Source organism: Drosophila ficusphila, unplaced genomic scaffold (genome assembly GCF_018152265.1).
Source record: "Drosophila ficusphila isolate 14025-0441.05 unplaced genomic scaffold, ASM1815226v1 contig_106, whole genome shotgun sequence".
Lineage (NCBI taxonomy): Eukaryota > Metazoa > Arthropoda > Insecta > Diptera > Drosophilidae > Drosophila > Drosophila ficusphila.
Window position 1 is genome coordinate 9,084,686 of NW_025063993.1, and position 17,682 is coordinate 9,102,367.

The window sequence follows — 17,682 nt, forward strand, 5'->3', positions numbered from 1 at the left end:
GCAAATCCGACAATAAATTAGCAGGGATTATTGTTGCAACTAGGATATGGCTAGAACCTGGTTAAAATTCATCCGACTCTGTCCATAAATAATATCAGCCACCTGAAGTTTTTATGCATTTCGCCGGGACAATTTCGCCCATGGCATACAAATGATTCGCCACCGTCAACCGCAAGGTAAACGCTCATAAAACCAACAACCAACAATAATAATCAGCAGGTGATTCAGCACCAATGGTTTTCACCCAAAACAAATCCGCCAACAGTTCATTAAACCTCAGGGCGCTTTAGCACTTGTACAAGTGGAATTGATACAAAATATTCACAAATAAATAAACAATCAAATATGACAAATGAAAGTAAAACTCGAGAAGGCGCAGTCTGTCATACTCTTTAATTTAGGAGATGAGGGTGGCTACAAATAAAATTCAAAAGGTAAATGACACAACACGAGCGCATCAAATTTAAGCTAGATTTATCTTTGAGGTTCGAGAAATGCGTGTTTTAAAATACATAACGTTTACTACTTGTATAAATCGAACTGCTACAAATTATTTGTGAATAAATTAACAGTCATGAGTGACTAATCAAATATGTGTCTCAGAAGATACAGCTTTTGTTGCCCTTTCCAATTAAAATTAATATACAGAACTAGATGGTTCCACATAATTTCATGATTAATTTAAATGAATCTCTGGCTTGATAACATTTTAACGTTTCAACATTTAATGCAACTTAAATAGGAAGTAGAATAAAGAACGTTTATATTTCAAAGTACAATTACTTGAGTTTTGCTCTGCATTTTTATAAATATTAAAAGTGTATGACTTGCCAAAAAAAGTTTTTTGATTTATGTTACCAATTTTCCATAAAAGCAGACGTACTTCACACCTTAAAGTGAACCACCCACAAAGGCCCGTTCATCAATATCTAATTACGCGAGTGACAATGGATCCAATCGTTGTAATGTATTTAAGTGACAAATTTATAATAACTTTGGGGCGATTAGCTGGAAGTGGGGGACAGATGGGGAGGCTCTGCGAGATGGATGGGGCGTCGGTTCGTTTTCATGAAGCACATTTTTTTCGGTCATAAAGCCAGCGACTTCGGTGAGCAACCGAAGTGAAACCGGCGACCATAACAAGTTCAGGTTAATTGCAACCTACACGGAGATCGGGGCAGCAGCGAACATCTGAACGGATTTTTTGCACTCTCGTCTCAAGGTCGCCGAGAAGGCATCGAATCGGATCGGATCCTCATCGGATCGGCCGAGAACCAGAATAGCCGGTTAATGGCCGGCACATGAAGCGCAGTCCCGAGATGATCCTGTTACAAAGGAGGAAGTGACTGGGAACGGGTTCTTGATCGGGCCAGAATGTGACCTTAGTGGCACAGGATTTCGCCTTTCTAAATCGCTTCTCGCTCCGCTCAGTCGCACCCGCAGACAAACTTGGTCATAATTCATGGCTAGAACCGAGAGATGAGAACTTCCTGTCAGCACTCGGCTGCAGCTAATGGAAACTTTTGATTTAGTTTTTGGGCAGAGCGCCGACGTTTCCGACGGGCAGTTCGTAGACTAGTTCCCAGTACTAAGCACTTTAAATTAAAGCCTAAAATAGCTTGGCAAATCGAAAGCGAAACAATTGCCATACGTAGGTATTTATGGCTCAGCAGGCGTTCATAAATCACTTTCAGCCATTGAACGCACCCACAACGAATAAATACTTGGATGGGAGTTGCTTGTATCTGTTAATTTTGTAGTTTTATTTTTGGCAAGACAAGCGTTCTTTGGCGCAAACGTTGCGGAAGTTAACAGCTAATTAAAGAGCTTGACTGGAAATTAAATAACGAGCAGTCTCCCAGTCTAGATATTCATTCTCTTTATTCGGTCTCGTTTCTGGTCGGTTGCACTTGGAGCGGTCTTTTCGGTGGTTCTGCCACAATTGATCGCCCTTGCCCCTTGCCAAGTCGAGCATGCCACACACATTTAGATACACCCTGCTGTGCTCTATTCACCTACGCGAAGATCGGATTGGGCAAGGTCAAAGCCAAAAGACGTTAATGCCTTTGGTATGCAAAATGTTTACCATTACAATCCGGCCAAGTCGCCTCGACTCTTAACCACAAAAGCCACGCCGGCAGCTGCCACAGAAACGATAAGAAGCTGGGGGAAAACGAGTTTGGCCGCAAGTTCAATGGCCAATTTTGAGGGCCAAATTCAGGATGCCAGCGCAGGAAAAAAGCCGCAAGTGATATTAACTAAATTGCATTGGAAATAGTTTAGCTTTTGCAGTCTTCATAAATTGAGGAAAGAAAAAAATTATAATTAAATGTTAGTTTGCTTCATCAAAATAAGAATTAACTATTGATAAAAGAGTTCATTTTGAAAAAAAAAAACCAAATATTTAAAGACTATTTAAAGAAATTCAAACATAAAATCATTTAAGAGTAGTGGTAAATTTTTTTCAGTGTACTCCAAAGGGTTCAAGTGCGTACAAGCTGCATCGACCTTGGTGGCAAGGAAGAATCAACTGCTGTCCCGGGACTGCCACAACATTGCGGATGGGGATTGTTGTTCGACCAGAAATTATATTATACGTGCTTGACATGTTAATTCCACGAAAGACGAAAGACTTAAGACACGAACCTGTCGCAGCAGGAACTTCTCAGAGCGGCTGCTGCTGAAGCCAGATTGCGACACCTTTAAGCCGACCCGCTGACGGGAACGTGGAATTAATGCCATCGGCATATAGATTGATAATTTACTGTACTGAAATTATTATCACATCAAGTGCTGACTGCATTTTGAATGCAGTCGCCGCAGTGTCCGCTAATGATGATCGTCTTACCATCTAATTGAGTTATAAAGCTGCCCACGCATGGGTGAACAAGCAAATACTTGAATGCAAATCATATTACTAGATCGGATTGTTTTGTAATCAAACAATGGGGAAAAAATAAATAAATGAATAAATTATTATGAGAAGTATTTGGGAAATATAATAAATAAAAAACTAAATAAAATGAGAGATTTTTTAATACACAAATTTTCCCAATTTATTCATTAACCCTCAACAAAGTTTCTTTAAAAATGTACCAATATTTGATCCACTGTGCTCTACATCTTAAAAATTCGTGCACTTGAACTCGAGTGTACGTTGCCCAAATTAAATACCATACAAAGTACAATAACTCAACCGAAAAAGCAACAAAAAAGACCATGGATTAAACTTGAATGGTTTTCCTCCTAACAATGGGGCGCAGATTTTCAATAAATTCCAGCATCTCTGTTTTCGGCTAATGAAAGTTATAAATAGGCGAAAAACGTCAACGAAATGTTAAGTGCTTTTGGTTAAATCAACTAAAACAAACAATCAATTAGCCAACTCATCAGGCTGAAATTTTGCTGGTCTATTGCTTAGTGATTTATGAACTAAGTAAATGAAATGATCTAGAGAATACAAGGGGCAAAATCCTGGTACTGTGAGAAAGTACAATGAATGTCGGTGTTAGCGTCATTTGACTTAATTTATTAGCCACAAAATCTACAGAGAAATCTAGACCTGAAGTGAGTCATTTCGGATTGATGAATAAATAATAATCATATTTAAGCAATATTTTGAGCTTAGTCACGCTTCGGATCAACAATGAAATGCTAAACGATCTTTTAATAACCAATTTAACGCTATTATTGTCCACCGATATAGGCTGGCCGTCAAAATATGAATACGAATTAGAAAAAAGACGAATCGTTCTTGATTTTGACGTTTTTAAGCCAAGAAGAAAAGTGTCAATGCAGAGGTCAAGTGGAGAATTTCGTTTCTCGGCTACCGATTGACCTTAGATAAACTCAGCTAATTTATGCAAAGGTTCCTCTGTGAAATCAAACGATTATTGTCGCACCATCGTCGCCGTCCGCCGACCGTTAATCTTCGATGTCCATTGTCCGTCACTTCCGTGACCTTTCGGTCTTGATGTCTGACTTCCAATATCCGATTGTTGCCTGTCAAAATCCGATCAAGACAAATCGTCTTAGGCAGCACCGTTCGGCGGGCTTGTTTTGAGAATCTGAGACACTTGGCTTACACAATGCTCGTCTGGCTCGTCTAAAGCGATTTATGGTATTCCACTCATAAATTACGCATACGCGTCGTGGAACAACAGGAGTCAAATATCCAACGCTGGCTCGTACTTCTCTGCCGTTTATTGCTCACCATTTACGGCTGAACTTTGCTTCAGTTCTTGCCAATTTGTACAGTTAATTTGCTTCTGAAATAAAAACCCCTATTAATTAGATTAGCCCAGCGATATAAAAAACCAATGTTTGTTAAGCACAATTTGAATTGCAAATTAGGTGAGCTCTTCATGTGTTTTTTACGATGGCATAAAATAACGAGCTCGCCGAGCTAAGAGTAAAATTAAAACAATCAACAGTAGCCATCAAACAGCCAGGCATTAATTTGTACAAAGTATAACATTTATTTATGTAATATTTAGTTGGTTGTACTCTTTTTTTGTGATTTTCTGCTTAATTGAAGCAATTATCCTCGCTCAAGGGGGCAGTGCAGTTAATCTGTTCGCCATCCGGTCAAGAACGCATCGTCTGGCTATTGAGTCTAGTGCTGGCTATTACTGCTAACTGGGCTGACTTCTATTTCGCTACTTATCTCTCTCTATTCGAGCTAGTGCTGGTAGATGTCCGGTGCTGATAAAACACTACTGAGGCTGGAAAACTATTTGGCTGGGGCGAAGAACTCCTGCCTAGAAGTAGTGGCCATAGTGGCCATGGTGTCCGTAGTGTCCATGCAATCCGTAGTAGCCGCCGTAGTAGGGATAACCTGTGGATGTGATTATAATCGAAAAAGTATTAACTAAGTTCATTCAGTTCAAGTTGAGCCTAGCCAAAATTGTATGGTAAAGCTCATAACCGAAGCATAAGGTAAAGATATTCCTCACAATTTAGTTAATACGTTATCCAATAAATATATGTTTTATTTAAAACCTCACTGACTTCAAGCAGGATATTAAGCACTTTTTATCCCAATCGAATCTTACCAATTCCGTAGTAACTGCCGCTATAGTGTGGCCAGTATCCGCCTCCGTAGTAGCCACCCAGGTAGGGCGATGAGTAGTATCCGTATCCAAAGGATGCAGCTCCCTCGAGGTCCTTCTCCTCGGCCTCCACATTCGACTCCAGCTCGCCGCCGCCCTCCTCCCGACCCTCCTGGGGGCGTGGCGCGGCCTCAGATCCGGCGAGGAACAGGGCCAAAAGGCAGAGGGCGAGGAGAAGGCAAACGGATCTGGCTTGGATCATCTTGGCTGGTTTTCCTACGGATTTCCTTCGGGGCTGACAACGGTGGAAATGCCACTCGGGGCTTACAACAACTGACTGACTGACGTTGGGAGCGTGCAGCGGGCTTTTATAATGGCCAAAAGCGATTCTTGCAACGCGGCACTGCCATCAATGCGCAGCGACAAAACAATTGTCTAAGCGAAAAACGGTTTTCCCCCTCCAATTTGGGCGACTCCGGCTGCGTGTGCTTCTAACAATCCGAAAGAAAACCCCACCGAAACATCAATGATTCGGCCGACGGGGGAGGCTTCTATTTCTTGCATGACCGACTGCTAATTACAATGCTTTGGGCCAACTTGTGTTTGCTTGTTTTTCTTACTCCCCAACCACCCCAACCACCCCCCGCCCACTGAGCCCACTGACTGCGATCAGTGGGGTCAATGTCGCAATGGGCAGTGCCCCTCTTCTTTTCGCTAAAGGCCAGGAACTCATTTGGTTACATAATGTGGTCCGATTTCTCTAGTTTACCTATCGTTCCACTCTAATTTATCTCTCGCCCCGCCAACACACGAACTAATAATCATAAAAACCCAACACACGCTCTATAAATTAAAAAATACTTCGTCAAAGTGGCTCGACAACATTCTAATCCCATAAAAAAACTGCCGCCCAAAAAAAACGTTTGACTAGGTTTAGTAGCCAAAAACAAATGTGGAAATGAAAATGTTCCAAGAATAGAGATGGGCTTCCCATAAAACTAGCCGAGAAGCCGAAACAAGTCTCTTCTGAGCGAGAGATCCCACAGATCCCACAGATCCGACAGATCTATTTCCCCTGTAATAGAGGTCAGGTGTGTTTTCTTCCGCTTCATCTGACCCACGGGACTTCCCCGCACCCCCGCACCTCGGTCAGCTGCCGAAAAGCCGAAAATCTTCTCATCACTTTGCATGTTAGGCGGGGTCAGGGCTCATTACAATGCGTTTCGCACGTTTGGCAGCCCAAGCTCGGGGCTAATTGCCGGTTTGGGCTTATCTAAATTGCCGCCAGGGGCGGATACAGGTATCTGCCTGGGGGGGGGCGATCAAAATTTTTTTTTAAACAATGCAAGTAGCAGGTGGCAAATAATCAAAAATTATACGCAGTTTTATTCAAAACACTCTGTACAAATAAATTAATTAATTTTAATCTAAATGGCGAATTCCATTATTCTTTTCCCTCTTTTTAAAAACTTTTCTATAACTCTCTCGATGTGAATACTGATTTCGGAATGCGTATGTAGCAATGCTAGGCTAGTTAGTCTTAGGAGGAGCGATAGACAAGGGAAGAAGTAGGGCAAGGAAGGACTGGCGACACGCTGTAACACGCAGGTTTCCGAAGTTCACGCCAGTGAAGCACCTTTTTCAGAAGCTGAGGGGGGCGATCGCCCCTATCGCCCCCCCTGTATCCGCCACTGATTGCCGCATTAGCCAAGAACTTGTGACTTGAGCTGCGAGTTGTTGTAATTAGCCGAATTAAATGCTTCGTTGGCCACCAAGAATCCCCAGAGATGTAGCATTGAAAGAGGTAATCTGAGGAGTTCCAGGGCTAATACTTAAGTTATTTGTATACAATAAGTGGTATGGTATAAAGAGAAAGGATTCTATTCCGAATTCAAAGTAAATAACTTAGAAACCCTATAGAACAAACGGTAAAAATTAGCATAACAAAAATACTATATTTAGTCCACAAATTCGTATAAACTCCGTTAAAAAAGTTAATTTAAAACCACTCAAATGTTGATGATCAATAATTACACTGTTTTTTTCTCTTTTTCCGTAATAATACTTTATTCTTTGTAAATAAATAAATAATAACTAGTAGAGTAATATTTACTCCAAGTCCAATGTGGACACATTCTGATTTTGGTTGGGCATGTCGGGGAATCGATGAAACAGAGACGAAGATGGTTTGGTTTGACTATCCATTCGGGTCTCGAAGATCCCTCCCTCCGAGTTAATCAGATACCAACTCGGAGTGGGCGTGGGCCTGTGCAGTTCCTCCTTATTTAAACCAGTTATAGGAGCCACCGTGGGTAGTTTTTTGGCCAGATCATCCAACTCCTTGAGGTACACATCCAAGGCCCGGTAGTCCGTGTTGTTGGCCACCTCGCCCGGGGCGATGAACTTTGGTCCCGTCAAGAGCTCGTGCTCCTGCCACAAATTGCGTATGTTCGTCATCACATCCGCATAGAGTATGGAGTCATCGCTGCGGCCCAAGTTGCGGTGGTTATTTGGCGATTTGGATTTGCGTGAATTCACCAGGCGGCTGGCCAACGGAGTTGCGGAAGTTGCCGCAATTGAATTGGCACTTGAAAACACTGATTTACCACCGCTCGTTGTTGTCGTTGTCGCCTTGGCTGTTGTTGTTGTTGTTGCTGCGGTTGTTGTTGTTGTTGCCTCGTTGCGGAAGTGGCGCCGCCTCTCCTTTAATTTTTCCCGCTCCGCTGACTTGACTTGGTGTTGTTTAAAAAGTCTTTGGCGACGTCGCCGACTGTCGCAAATAGTTGCATTGCTGCAGATTGGTGACCTCTTCACCTCGTTGGTGGTGGTGGTTGCATCGTCTGGTAAATACTGGGTGGCATTCTTCAGGAGGTCCCCAATGTGAGCCACCAGCTTAAGACCCTTTTGTACATCGTAGGCTCCTTTTCGGTTCTCCGAAGCATCCCTCTTATTCCTTTTGTTTCTCTTGTGCTCTTGATTGCGACTCAAAACTGCTCTAAGCCTTTGCTGTTGGCCACGATGATAGAGCTGCTGTTCCATGGCCTTTTGGGATATCAGAGTGTGACTTTGTCGCTGGATATGACGTTGTCTCACCAAAGGCAACTTTTGCCTTTGACGCTGCAACAAACGCTCTGTTTTTCGCACGGAAGCCAAGATTTCCATGGGAATTTGCAACTGATTGGGGGCGTTTTGCAGCTGTGTTTCCTGAGTGAGCAGGTCCGACTGGGGTATAATTTTAACCCGATTCGTGGCCAGTTTTCGAGGTTGTTCCCACACCACAGGTGGCTTGGCAGGTTGCCTTTGTCGCAGTCGTTTCAGCTGCTGAAAATGCTGAGGCGGCTCAATGATCCTGATGACATCGCCCGCGTCGTCGTCCACATATCCAGTGCGAATGTCCTGCAGGTGCGGAGGCACCCTTTTCTCGGGTTGCTTGGGCTCGGGCTTGGATACCCTATAAACTGGGGGGATTGAGGTGCTACTGGAGGAGGCCACCTCCTGGCCGGGATCATCCACCTTGATCGCCTGACTCAATTGCGAATACAGGACGAGCAGGCAGCAAATCCTGAGCAACGCCATTGCACTTTTACTCTCACTGTCCCAAGGTCGGGGAAATGCCACTTTTCACTTTCGCGTTCGACGGCCGAGCGACAACTGTGCAGTAAGTGTGCTATCATTGGGCCTTTATAAAATTTCCTCGACGTTTTTCCAATTTTCCAGTTTGATCGTCGCGCCGCGCCGCGAGCCTTTCTTTCTTTCTTTCTTTCTTTCTTTCGTGACGAGGTAGATGTCTTGGGAGTCGTCATCGTCGTCGTCATCGGTCGTTTGTTTGCCTCGGCAGCAAATGAAAGCGAAACTGGCCGGCCGAATGACGTTGCAAGTGGCTAGTTAGTTGCAATCGCCAGTGGCAGTGGCAGTTGCAGTGGCAGTTGCAGGTTGCAGCGTTCAACGTCCAATGTTATAACTGGTCAAAGTCGGGGAGTTTAGGCCTCGTTTCGCTTTAGAAACCCACTTTGCATACGCGCACCACACAGCACACCGTGCACCACACGCCACACCGCCAGTGTGGCACATTGCAACTTTCTGGCTCCTGCGCAGAAACTAGTTTCCAATTCGGTTTTCGATCGTGTGGGCAAGTGTTTTTATTTTCGCGGTCTCGAATCTCATTAGCGCCGCCGCCGCTCGACCCTCAACTTGAACTTCGCCAAAAAGAAACATTAGTATATGTATTTGTGTCATTTGGGCGAAAGGCGAAACGAACGGTGAAATAATTTATGCACTGGTCATTTAATTTGGGTATCTTAAGTATTTGTGGGATAATGGGAATATGGGAATGATTTATAGATATTTTTGGTATGCGTTGGGAATATATAATAGGCATAATACATTTATTCATGATCTTGGTTATATGTAAAATGAAAATTTTTTTTTTTTGGCTAGTTTTGAATAAAGGTATCTTTTACATTGATTTTAAAAAGCACGTTATCAAAGTTATGATAAGTAGGAAGTTTTTTAATAAAAGAATATTAGGTTACTAAAGTTTAAACCTCAATATTTGGAATATAAAATTATTTTAATACTTTAAATTAACAAAAAATGGTAAATACCCATAAATTAAATAATAGTTCAATTTCCGCTTTAAAGCCTTAAATAAGGTTTTACTCATCAGTATTTATTGCAAGTATATGTTGTCAATAAAGTTTAACAGCTCTTTTAATGGCATTACGGTTGCCCATGCGCACATCGTTAACATTGGTCTGCATTTTTGCAAGCGCCTAAAAGATACTTTAAGTTTTCTTTTCCGATCGTTAACAGTCGTTTAAAAGGAGAGTTAACAGAACAGTGAGTGCAGAAAGTACTGTCCCACAAAGATAAATATAAATTAAAAAAGCATTTATGCCACCCAACTGAAAACACACGATCAAATTTCAATAAATTATATTTATTGCTAAAACTCTTGCGACAAGTCGACCAAGCTTTTGACCAATAGAATCTCCCCAACAACGAGGTCATCTCTTATTTTTTGCTACACACTACAAAATAAATAAATAAATAATCATAGCTGGTTAAACATTAGATTGGGGCTGGGTGAATGGGGAATTGAGATTAGGAGCCAACAAGACAAGCTACAGGATGGAGCTCCTGGCGAGAACGGCAGAGACTACGAACTAGGGCATCGTTGGATTAATACGTTAGATTTCGGGGACTTGAGGCTTGCGAAACCATGCAACTTATTTATAGGAAGCTACTCCACAACCATGGGCAGCCAGGCGTTATCGCTGGCGAAGCCAGCACCACCACCACCACCCACAGCACCAGCCAAACCACCTGCACCACCGCCGTTCACCACGTAACCCATGCGCCGTTCGTGCGTCTTGGCCACGGGAATGGGATGTTGGTAGACACCAGCGATGCTCTCCATGCCCGAGCCCATGCCCTTAAGGTTGTTCTTCTGCGGATAGGTGCGCTGCTCCACCCGGCGCGATTCCTCCTCCGCGGGATTCACTGTGGCCGCCGCCTCCGCCCGGCGATTCTTCTCGAAGAAATCGATGATGGGATGGTAGTTGTAATTGATCCGCTTGCCCGCCAGCTCGTTGTTGTTGGCTCCGCCGCTCGGGAAGATCGGGCTCACTGGATAGACGGCCGGCGGCTGTGGTGGTAGTGCCGTCGATTGATCCCTTTCCCGCTCCCGCTCCCACTGAGTGGTGCGCTCGGTCGGAAGAGCCGCCGCTGTGCCGTGGGCAACCACTGCGGTCGTCGCGGCTGCTGGTGGTGGTGCATAGAAGCGGGGTCGCGACTTGCCGCCTTGCTGCCTGCCGCCGGGTGGTGCAGCTGTTGGGGATGCAGCAGAGCTGCCGCCGGGTGGTGCGAGGGCACCTGCTTGATGGGCATGGGCGGCATGGGCACCACTGAGGCCGGAACTTGGACCGCCGGCGCTGCCAGCGAATCCCGGCCCAAGGGCAGCGGTTCCCGTTCGGGCTGGTAAACTTGTGGTCTGTGGAAATCGTAGGCGGTTGGCAGCTGCTCCTGCGGACGATACTGCTGCTCCGGCTGCTGCTGATGATGATGATGATGATGATGTTGCGGTGGCAGGGGCTGTGTGGGTGGAGGCATAAATACGCTTGCGATTGAGCGGGAGACGCGGCTTCTCTGCACCGCCGATTGGAGGGCCAGCGAATAGGTTTACCTCTTGGTCCGAGTGCGTCTCGCTTGGCGCCAAATCCAAGTCCAGACGCGCCTCCGATTGCTGCGGCCGCCGACGGCTGCTCACCTGGCTGTAATACTTCTTCGAGCTGGAGCTGGAACTGGAGCTGGGGCCTTGGTATCCGCCGTAGCGATCCTCGTCGTCATCCGGGGGACTGAGGTAGGGACCCACACTGGTGCTAATACCAGGCAGCTTCACCCGCACCTTGTTGCTGCTCGAGTAGAGCTCGTTGGTCTCGCGATGGCTGAACGAGGGATACCGCAGACCCAGCTCATCCTCCTCGCTCTCGTCCGCGTAGTCCAGATCCTCCTCGTTGATGGTGCTATAGCCATTATTGTTCAGATTGGTGTTGCCCAAGGGCGAGTAGTCCTTGGCCTGGATGGAGGAGAGCGGCGGGAACTGCTGGCGATAGCCGTCCACCTGGCAGGAGCAGCAGGTGGGCACCTTGAAGATGTCCACATGGAGACCGCGCACCTTGTCCCAACTGAGCAGTCGGTGGTAGTTGTACACCTGCGAGCAGTGCGAGCGATAAGTCTGTGCCAGATACGAACAGCTCTCGCCGGGATTGCTGCGGAGATTACAAGTTAATCGAAGCCATCGAGTGAAAAATGATCAACACCCACCTGCACTTCTCCAATCGCAGGGTTTGCGTGTGCTGGCCGGTGTTCACAATGTATTTCCACTCTCCCGAGGCGGACTTCGCCTTCTGGGGTCGGGCATAACGCACCACGCTCTGGCACATTCCGCCGGCGCTGCCTTCGTCTTCGCGCCTGCAACGGGTGTTAAAATGTACAAAAAATATAATTAATGTAATCTTCGCGATGCTCAAGCAATTATTTATTGGGTTTTTAAAGCATAAATTGTAATTTCTGCATTTTTTAAAGTAATTTTATCCCATTTGGTTTCTATTATACGAGCATGGTGTTATTAAAAATATCTAAATATCTAATGCAATAATAAATAAATAAGTTTAAATCGGGAAAGAATTTACTTTACTTTAACAAACAAAAGAGCATTAAAAAAATAAGTTTAAATTGGGAAATAATTTACTTTACTTTAACAAACAAAAAAGCATGAAAAAGATCAGGTGTTGATTTATAAGCTCAAATAAAAGGTGATCAAAAATATCACCTTTATTGTCCTGCAATAAAATTCTTTTAAGCAGAGTGCACACCTAAAAACCCAACTTTCTAATAGCCAATCCCCCTTTCTACTCACCGCTTTTTGCTCAAGCTGAAGTCATCGAACTCGTCGCCAAACTCGAGGTTGTTGTTGGGCTTATCGTAGAACTCGGCCAAGAGAGCGGACATGGCGTTCTTGTGCCTGCGAATGCTGCCCATGATCTGTTCGCTGTTTGAGTTTAAGATAAGAGATACAGTGTTCAGCTGCTTTTTCGAGGCACCGCAAACCGAAACCAGTGACTAAGCATAAGTGCAAGGAACCATTGTTGTTGGCCAGTGAGTGCGTTTAATAAGTTACTGTTTATTAAGACTAAAAATTCGGACTAAGCTAGGACTAAGAACTAAGGACTATGGACCGGAACCGGGACCCTGGGAGAACCGCTCACCAACTAGCTACGGGGATCTTACAGCGGATAGTCGTCGGTGCGGATGCACATGTTGCTGGTGAATCGTTCGCACTTCTTGTGGGGAGGAGTCACCACGGGCTTGTGGGAACTGGCAGCGGTCTTGGGTCTTCCCCTCACAGAGGACTGAACCCTCTTTCTCTTGATGGAAGGTCCTGATTTCTGGCCAGGCAGTGGTCTCTTTCCCAGGCGGTAACGAGGTCCAGCGATGAGCTCCTCGGGATTGGGCAGAGGTTCCTCCGATTCCTCGGCGCTGTTTCTTTGCAGGTCCAACCGCTCATCGGCACTCAGGGGAATTTCGGTGCCATTAAGACCGGCGAAAGCGAGATCTTCAACCTCCAAGTATGACTGTCCATCATTAGCGGAAGCCACCTGCTCCTCCTCTTGGCTACTTGGCTGTTGAAAGGCGGTGGTATTTAATTTGATGGTGCGTCCAGCCATGCCACCCAAAAGCTGCTGCTCGTTCACAGAAGCAGGCACAGATCGAGTCAGCTTGTGGACAAACTCATTAGCCGATCGGCGAACTCTTTGGCCATGACTTTCCGGTTTCGCAGACTTTGTTTTATTTTCGTGGAGATCGCCCGTTAGAGCCTCATTGATCATCTGCGGATCCAGCACCTCTTCTCCCATCTCATCGAAGAAGTCCTCCAGAGGCTCCGGGTCATCTTGAGCCGAAACCTCTTTTGGTTCTACATCAACAGCTATTGTACCCACTTGATCATCTCGCTGGGACTCCTCGGCAGTCAAATCATCCTCTCGACGATTTATGGGCGTGTGCAAAAGGGCAGCCGAGTCCAAATCGGAGCCGAGATTAATGTACTTGCGAGTGGAACTCTTTATGAGATTAGCAATATCAAAAACTATGGGCAGTAGCAGCTTCTTGTCATTGCCAAACATCATGCGAACCTGCAGAAATATTAGATATAAAACAAATGTAAGCATTCAATTTGTAAAGACTTATTCATATAAATATTGTTCATTTGTTTTAATAATAAAATATAGTATTTTGTTTGCTTAAATGTTAGATGAATCATTTTTTCTGAATTGGAACTGTTTACAATATTTCTCAATTATTTATTTCATTAAGCTCACCTGTTCAAACTTCAGTTCGTGACCCTTTTTGGCGTTCATCTGAGCCGAGATTAAAGCAGAAAGAGCCAGTCGCTGTTGGGAAGAAAGAACCCTCAAAATGGGCATGACCTCGACGAACTTCTGGCGCAATCCTTCATCGGCCAAGGCTTTAGCTAATGCATTTCTCAGAACCCGTTCCCGCCAGTCGAAGGGCGGTAATTGCTTCTCGGGTTCGGGTTCATCCAGATCCACGCTAAAGTCAAGCATATTCGATTCCAGTTTCTTGTCAGCCTGCTCCGCCTGCTGAGCCTCCTCGATGTCGTCCAACTGCCAGTCCTCCTGGACAGCATCCTTGGAGTCCGTGAAGTCAAAGTCCATCAGCTCATCGTCGGCGGAGTTGCCGCTGACCAGATCCAGATAGAGCACACAATAGAGAAGCGCCCAGAAAAGGCAGCTGAAGGCGCGGCCCGCTTTCATTTTCGCTCGGCTTTATTTTCTTGGCTTTGTTTTTAATTCAGGCCCGGTCGTCTGCAAATGACAAGACAGAGGAAAGTTGAATGTGAGGGGGCGGTCACTGGCGGTTATTAAGCTGGCTTTAATTTCCCAAATAACAACGGAACAATGACAGCCGGCTAATTGTTTATTTATGCCCACCACCCCAAACTCGCACGCTTTCAAAAAACAGTTCGGTTCGGTTTGGTTTATTCTTAGACGCGTTCAATTTGCCTGGGCAATTCGTAACCGGCAATTTTTGGCTTTCCATCGAAAGTAAGAGTCATTAACATGAGCGTAAACTATTACGACTGTGGAGCAGCAGTCATAATCTTGGCCAGGCTATTACAGCAGCTTTAGGTAATCGCACTCAGCCATCGGGCTCGTCATCGTGATCTCCGCAGCCGCAGTCGACTGTCATCTCAGTTGACTGCCCAACAAGGCGTGAAGCACCAAAGCTGCTCTGCTTGCTGTTATTTTACCCATTTATATGGCTATTTTCGTTCGGGGGTTATGACTCTTGTCTAAGCTGGCCGTTTTGCAGTAATAGGGCACGCCAAGAGGTCGTCTGATTGATTTGACTGGGCCTTAACTTCCTATCGTCATAATGAAGACATTCGTTAGGCTTAAAGAGCTTCCCCCTGTGAACTTTGCTGCCTCGGTTTTCACTTCTCAACTATGCAAATGTGTGCAGTGTGCAGTCCAAAGGAAAGTCTTTCTTCGTTCGTTATTTCGTTAGTTTTCCTTATACATACTTGAGTGCCCGCAAGGAGCTGACAAATCTGAATGCTAACTACACCCAAGAAAAGCAAACTCCTCCGAGGAAACGGCCAAACCAGCTGCATCGATGCTCGCCGCCGATGCGGTGACCTTTGTGCAGATGAAAAGTGAAAATTTGGCTGCTTCGGCGGTGGCGGCAAACAGTTGACAGTTTAGAAAAGGCTGCCAAGGCCAGCATGAAAACTTATGGCAGACGTGGGCCGGCGGAGATCGGCGATATTAGCGTCTCTTGCTGGCACCCAAGGCAAATAATTGAATGAAATGATGCGCACAGTTTGCGGCACGAACGTGAGGATGCTGCCGCTGTTGTCATGGATCAGGCTCCATGTCTTTAATTTATCTCGCACACCTGCACCGCGGATGGGGATTGGGATGAGGATGGGAATGGAGATGGAGATGGGGATGGGGATCCCGCTAATGGATCCTAGGCCAGAGGGAGATGGCGGCGCTTCTGGTTTTTGTGTGGCTTTTGCATATAAGTACAAGCATGGGAAAGCGCAGTGCAGCAATAAATCAAATTAAACCAATAAGTCGCAGCCGTTTCCCATATATGCCAGCCATTATTTCGGTTCCCAGGCATCCCAGCAATTTGGCGTGGGTGCCATTTGCAAGAAAGTAAATACAAATTACAGACGAAAATGGGAATGCTTCCATTGACTGATGCTGCAGCTGACTTGGCATGCAATCTCTCGGCGAATTCTTTGGCCACTTTAATTAACTTGTAATTTGCGTGCGTTGCGCAGACAACGAAACGGGGCCAGTCAAAAAACAAAAAAAGGAAAAAACAAAACTACCACAGCAAATACAAACGAAACGAATTGAAGAAAACAAATTAAAGCGCAGCAAATGAGGAAAGAAACCTCTGAAAGCAAGAAAGTCGCACTGGCAGTCTCCCGCAGAATCCTACTAAGCAGACTAAGCGGCTTCGGAGGCAACTAGGTGCTAACCGACTAACCTAGTAAGCGAACCCGCTGAACCACTAACCACAGATGTCGAGCTCTATTAGACCGATCTCGGATCGATATCTTCTTTCCAAAGGTTGTCCACCCAAGCTGCCAACGACAGTCGTATAAAATTCAAAGCAATTTGCCGGGCCCTAAACGAAAGACTTAAGGCACAAACTTGACGGCTCACCGAAAAGCGGCAACTCATATAAATAAACAGACACACACGCACACCGTAAACAGCGCCGACTGACACAATTTCCTCGGGCGTAAAGAATAAAAAGAATTCAAATTTTTGTGCGTCGTTGTTGTTTTTGTTTTCTTCCGTTTAGAAAGTTGTTTCCATTTCACATATTTGGCTAAAATACATACACACACAAATAAATGCTATTTTAAAATTCCAATTTCGATTTTGTTTCTTGGTTTCTTGTTCTCTGCTTTACGCTCTTTTTTTTATGATTAATTTACAAAACGAGGCTGAGCTCAAGAAATCACCTCGGATCAGCTCGTCTTCAGTCCACTGTTCTTCTCCACGCCACTCCCTTCTCCAGTCTTCTGTTCAGCTGGGCTGGAGCTCTTAGCTTTTGGTCACTGATTATTTCCTGTTGCCGCGCAAGAACCGAGTTTCCATTCCACTCCACTTTAAACAGATAATTTTCACTTTTTACAGCTGCCGTTTTGCTTATTTTCAGTCAGTTTGCTGATTTTCACACTTTTCACACGCGGCTTTATTAACAGATTTTCTACTTTGCCACACTTCTTGGCGTTGGCCGCTTGGCATTCACCTTCACTTTGCTTTTTTTCCGGCTGCTACGTCCGAACGCTTTCAACACTCGCCGCAGACTGATTTGCTGCCTCAACTGCTGCTTACTGCCTCTTTAACTGCCGCAGTTGCTGCTGCTGTTTTTGTTGCTGCTGCTGCGGTTTCTGCTGCTGCTCCTACTGCTGCTGGGACTTTGGCTCAGTTGGCGTTCTGGACCCGTTGCAGTAAATCCAACTCTGCTGCGTGTTGGTGCATTCAAAATGCGCATCGCAAATTGCATTTGTTGTGCAGAGTGCAAGTTCATTGAACCGTTAGTTGGCTCAATTTGCATGGTGTTTATGGGAATCTATTAGCGTTTTACGCGGAAGCGTGCTTGTGTTCGAGATCTTGGCGCAGACCCGCTTGCCCAGTTCGTGTCTTAAGTCATTTGTTTTAGGCACTGGGTCAGGAAGCAAAGCGCCGAAAACGGAAGCATGCAAAACACATTTATTTAAACTGCTTTCTATCGGCTTCATTAGCCACGAAAAACACTATGACCACTTTATTGGGAGGTTCCGCCCGCCTGCGAGGGTCAGCCAGCCCCTAATAGTTGAGGAAAGAAAATTAATTTCACAGCCGCACACTTTCGTTTTTCAGAAAACAGCCCTCGGTGGCAACTTTGGGCAGGTTGTTATCGCCTCCGCCTGTTTGCCAGCCACCGAACAGTGGAGCAAAATGGTGTTAAAACTGGACAAAATTAAAATAAAAAGCTAAACAGAAAGAGGATTTAATTGAAAGAGAGAGTATACATAGAC

General features: G+C 45.3%; 3 protein-coding genes across 6 annotated transcripts; all 3 read right to left on the reverse strand.

The window, feature by feature from the left end:
- Positions 1–4,519: 4,519 nt before the first annotated feature.
- On the reverse strand, positions 4,520–5,367 carry LOC108096219 (sulfur globule protein CV2). The gene is made up of 2 exons (XM_017197604.1): positions 5,055–5,367; positions 4,520–4,837 (listed from the first exon to the last, which is right to left on the reverse strand). Exons 1-2 carry the CDS (start codon positions 5,311–5,313, stop codon positions 4,761–4,763), a joined length of 336 nt encoding a protein of 111 aa, XP_017053093.1. The 5' UTR covers positions 5,314–5,367; the 3' UTR covers positions 4,520–4,760.
- Positions 5,368–7,128: 1,761 nt separating this feature from the next.
- LOC108096212 lies at positions 7,129–8,688 on the reverse strand. The gene has a single exon (XM_017197600.1). It carries the CDS (start codon positions 8,625–8,627, stop codon positions 7,161–7,163), a length of 1,467 nt encoding a protein of 488 aa, XP_017053089.1. The 5' UTR covers positions 8,628–8,688; the 3' UTR covers positions 7,129–7,160.
- A 1,286-nt stretch (positions 8,689–9,974) lies between these two features.
- Positions 9,975–16,983, reverse strand: LOC108096454 (neurotrophin 1). Of its 4 annotated transcripts, XM_017198060.2 has the most exons (7): positions 16,621–16,969; positions 13,931–14,437; positions 12,843–13,744; positions 12,472–12,603; positions 11,877–12,023; positions 11,236–11,821; positions 10,584–11,144 (listed from the first exon to the last, which is right to left on the reverse strand). In XM_017198060.2, exons 2-7 carry the CDS (start codon positions 14,384–14,386, stop codon positions 10,677–10,679), a joined length of 2,691 nt encoding a protein of 896 aa, XP_017053549.1. In that variant the 5' UTR covers positions 14,387–14,437; positions 16,621–16,969; the 3' UTR covers positions 10,584–10,676. The 4 variants fall into 4 exon arrangements, with proteins under 4 accessions (XP_017053548.1, XP_017053547.1, XP_017053549.1 ...); XM_017198059.2 differs by having other exon boundaries at positions 9,975–11,821; positions 16,911–16,983; XM_017198058.2 differs by having other exon boundaries at positions 9,975–11,821.
- Positions 16,984–17,682: the final 699 nt, after the last annotated feature.

What these genes read in the sequence shown, in the direction of transcription:
- LOC108096219 (XM_017197604.1), bottom strand. Translation starts at nt 5,313, where the DNA reads ATGATCCAAGCCAGATCCGTTTGCCTTCTCCTCGCCCTCTGCCTTTTG. An exon ending in CGGCAGTTACTACGGAATTG is followed by an intron (nt 4,838 to 5,054) that starts GTAAGATTCGAT and finishes TCACATCCACAG; the next exon opens with GTTATCCCTACTACGGCGGC.
- LOC108096212 (XM_017197600.1), bottom strand. Translation starts at nt 8,627, where the DNA reads ATGGCGTTGCTCAGGATTTGCTGCCTGCTCGTCCTGTATTCGCAATTG.
- LOC108096454 (XM_017198059.2), bottom strand. Translation starts at nt 14,386, where the DNA reads ATGAAAGCGGGCCGCGCCTTCAGCTGCCTTTTCTGGGCGCTTCTCTAT. An exon ending in ACGAACTGAAGTTTGAACAG is followed by an intron (nt 13,745 to 13,930) that starts GTGAGCTTAATG and finishes ATATTTCTGCAG; the next exon opens with GTTCGCATGATGTTTGGCAA. An exon ending in TTCAGCTTGAGCAAAAAGCG is followed by an intron (nt 12,024 to 12,471) that starts GTGAGTAGAAAG and finishes CACCCGTTGCAG; the next exon opens with GCGCGAAGACGAAGGCAGCG.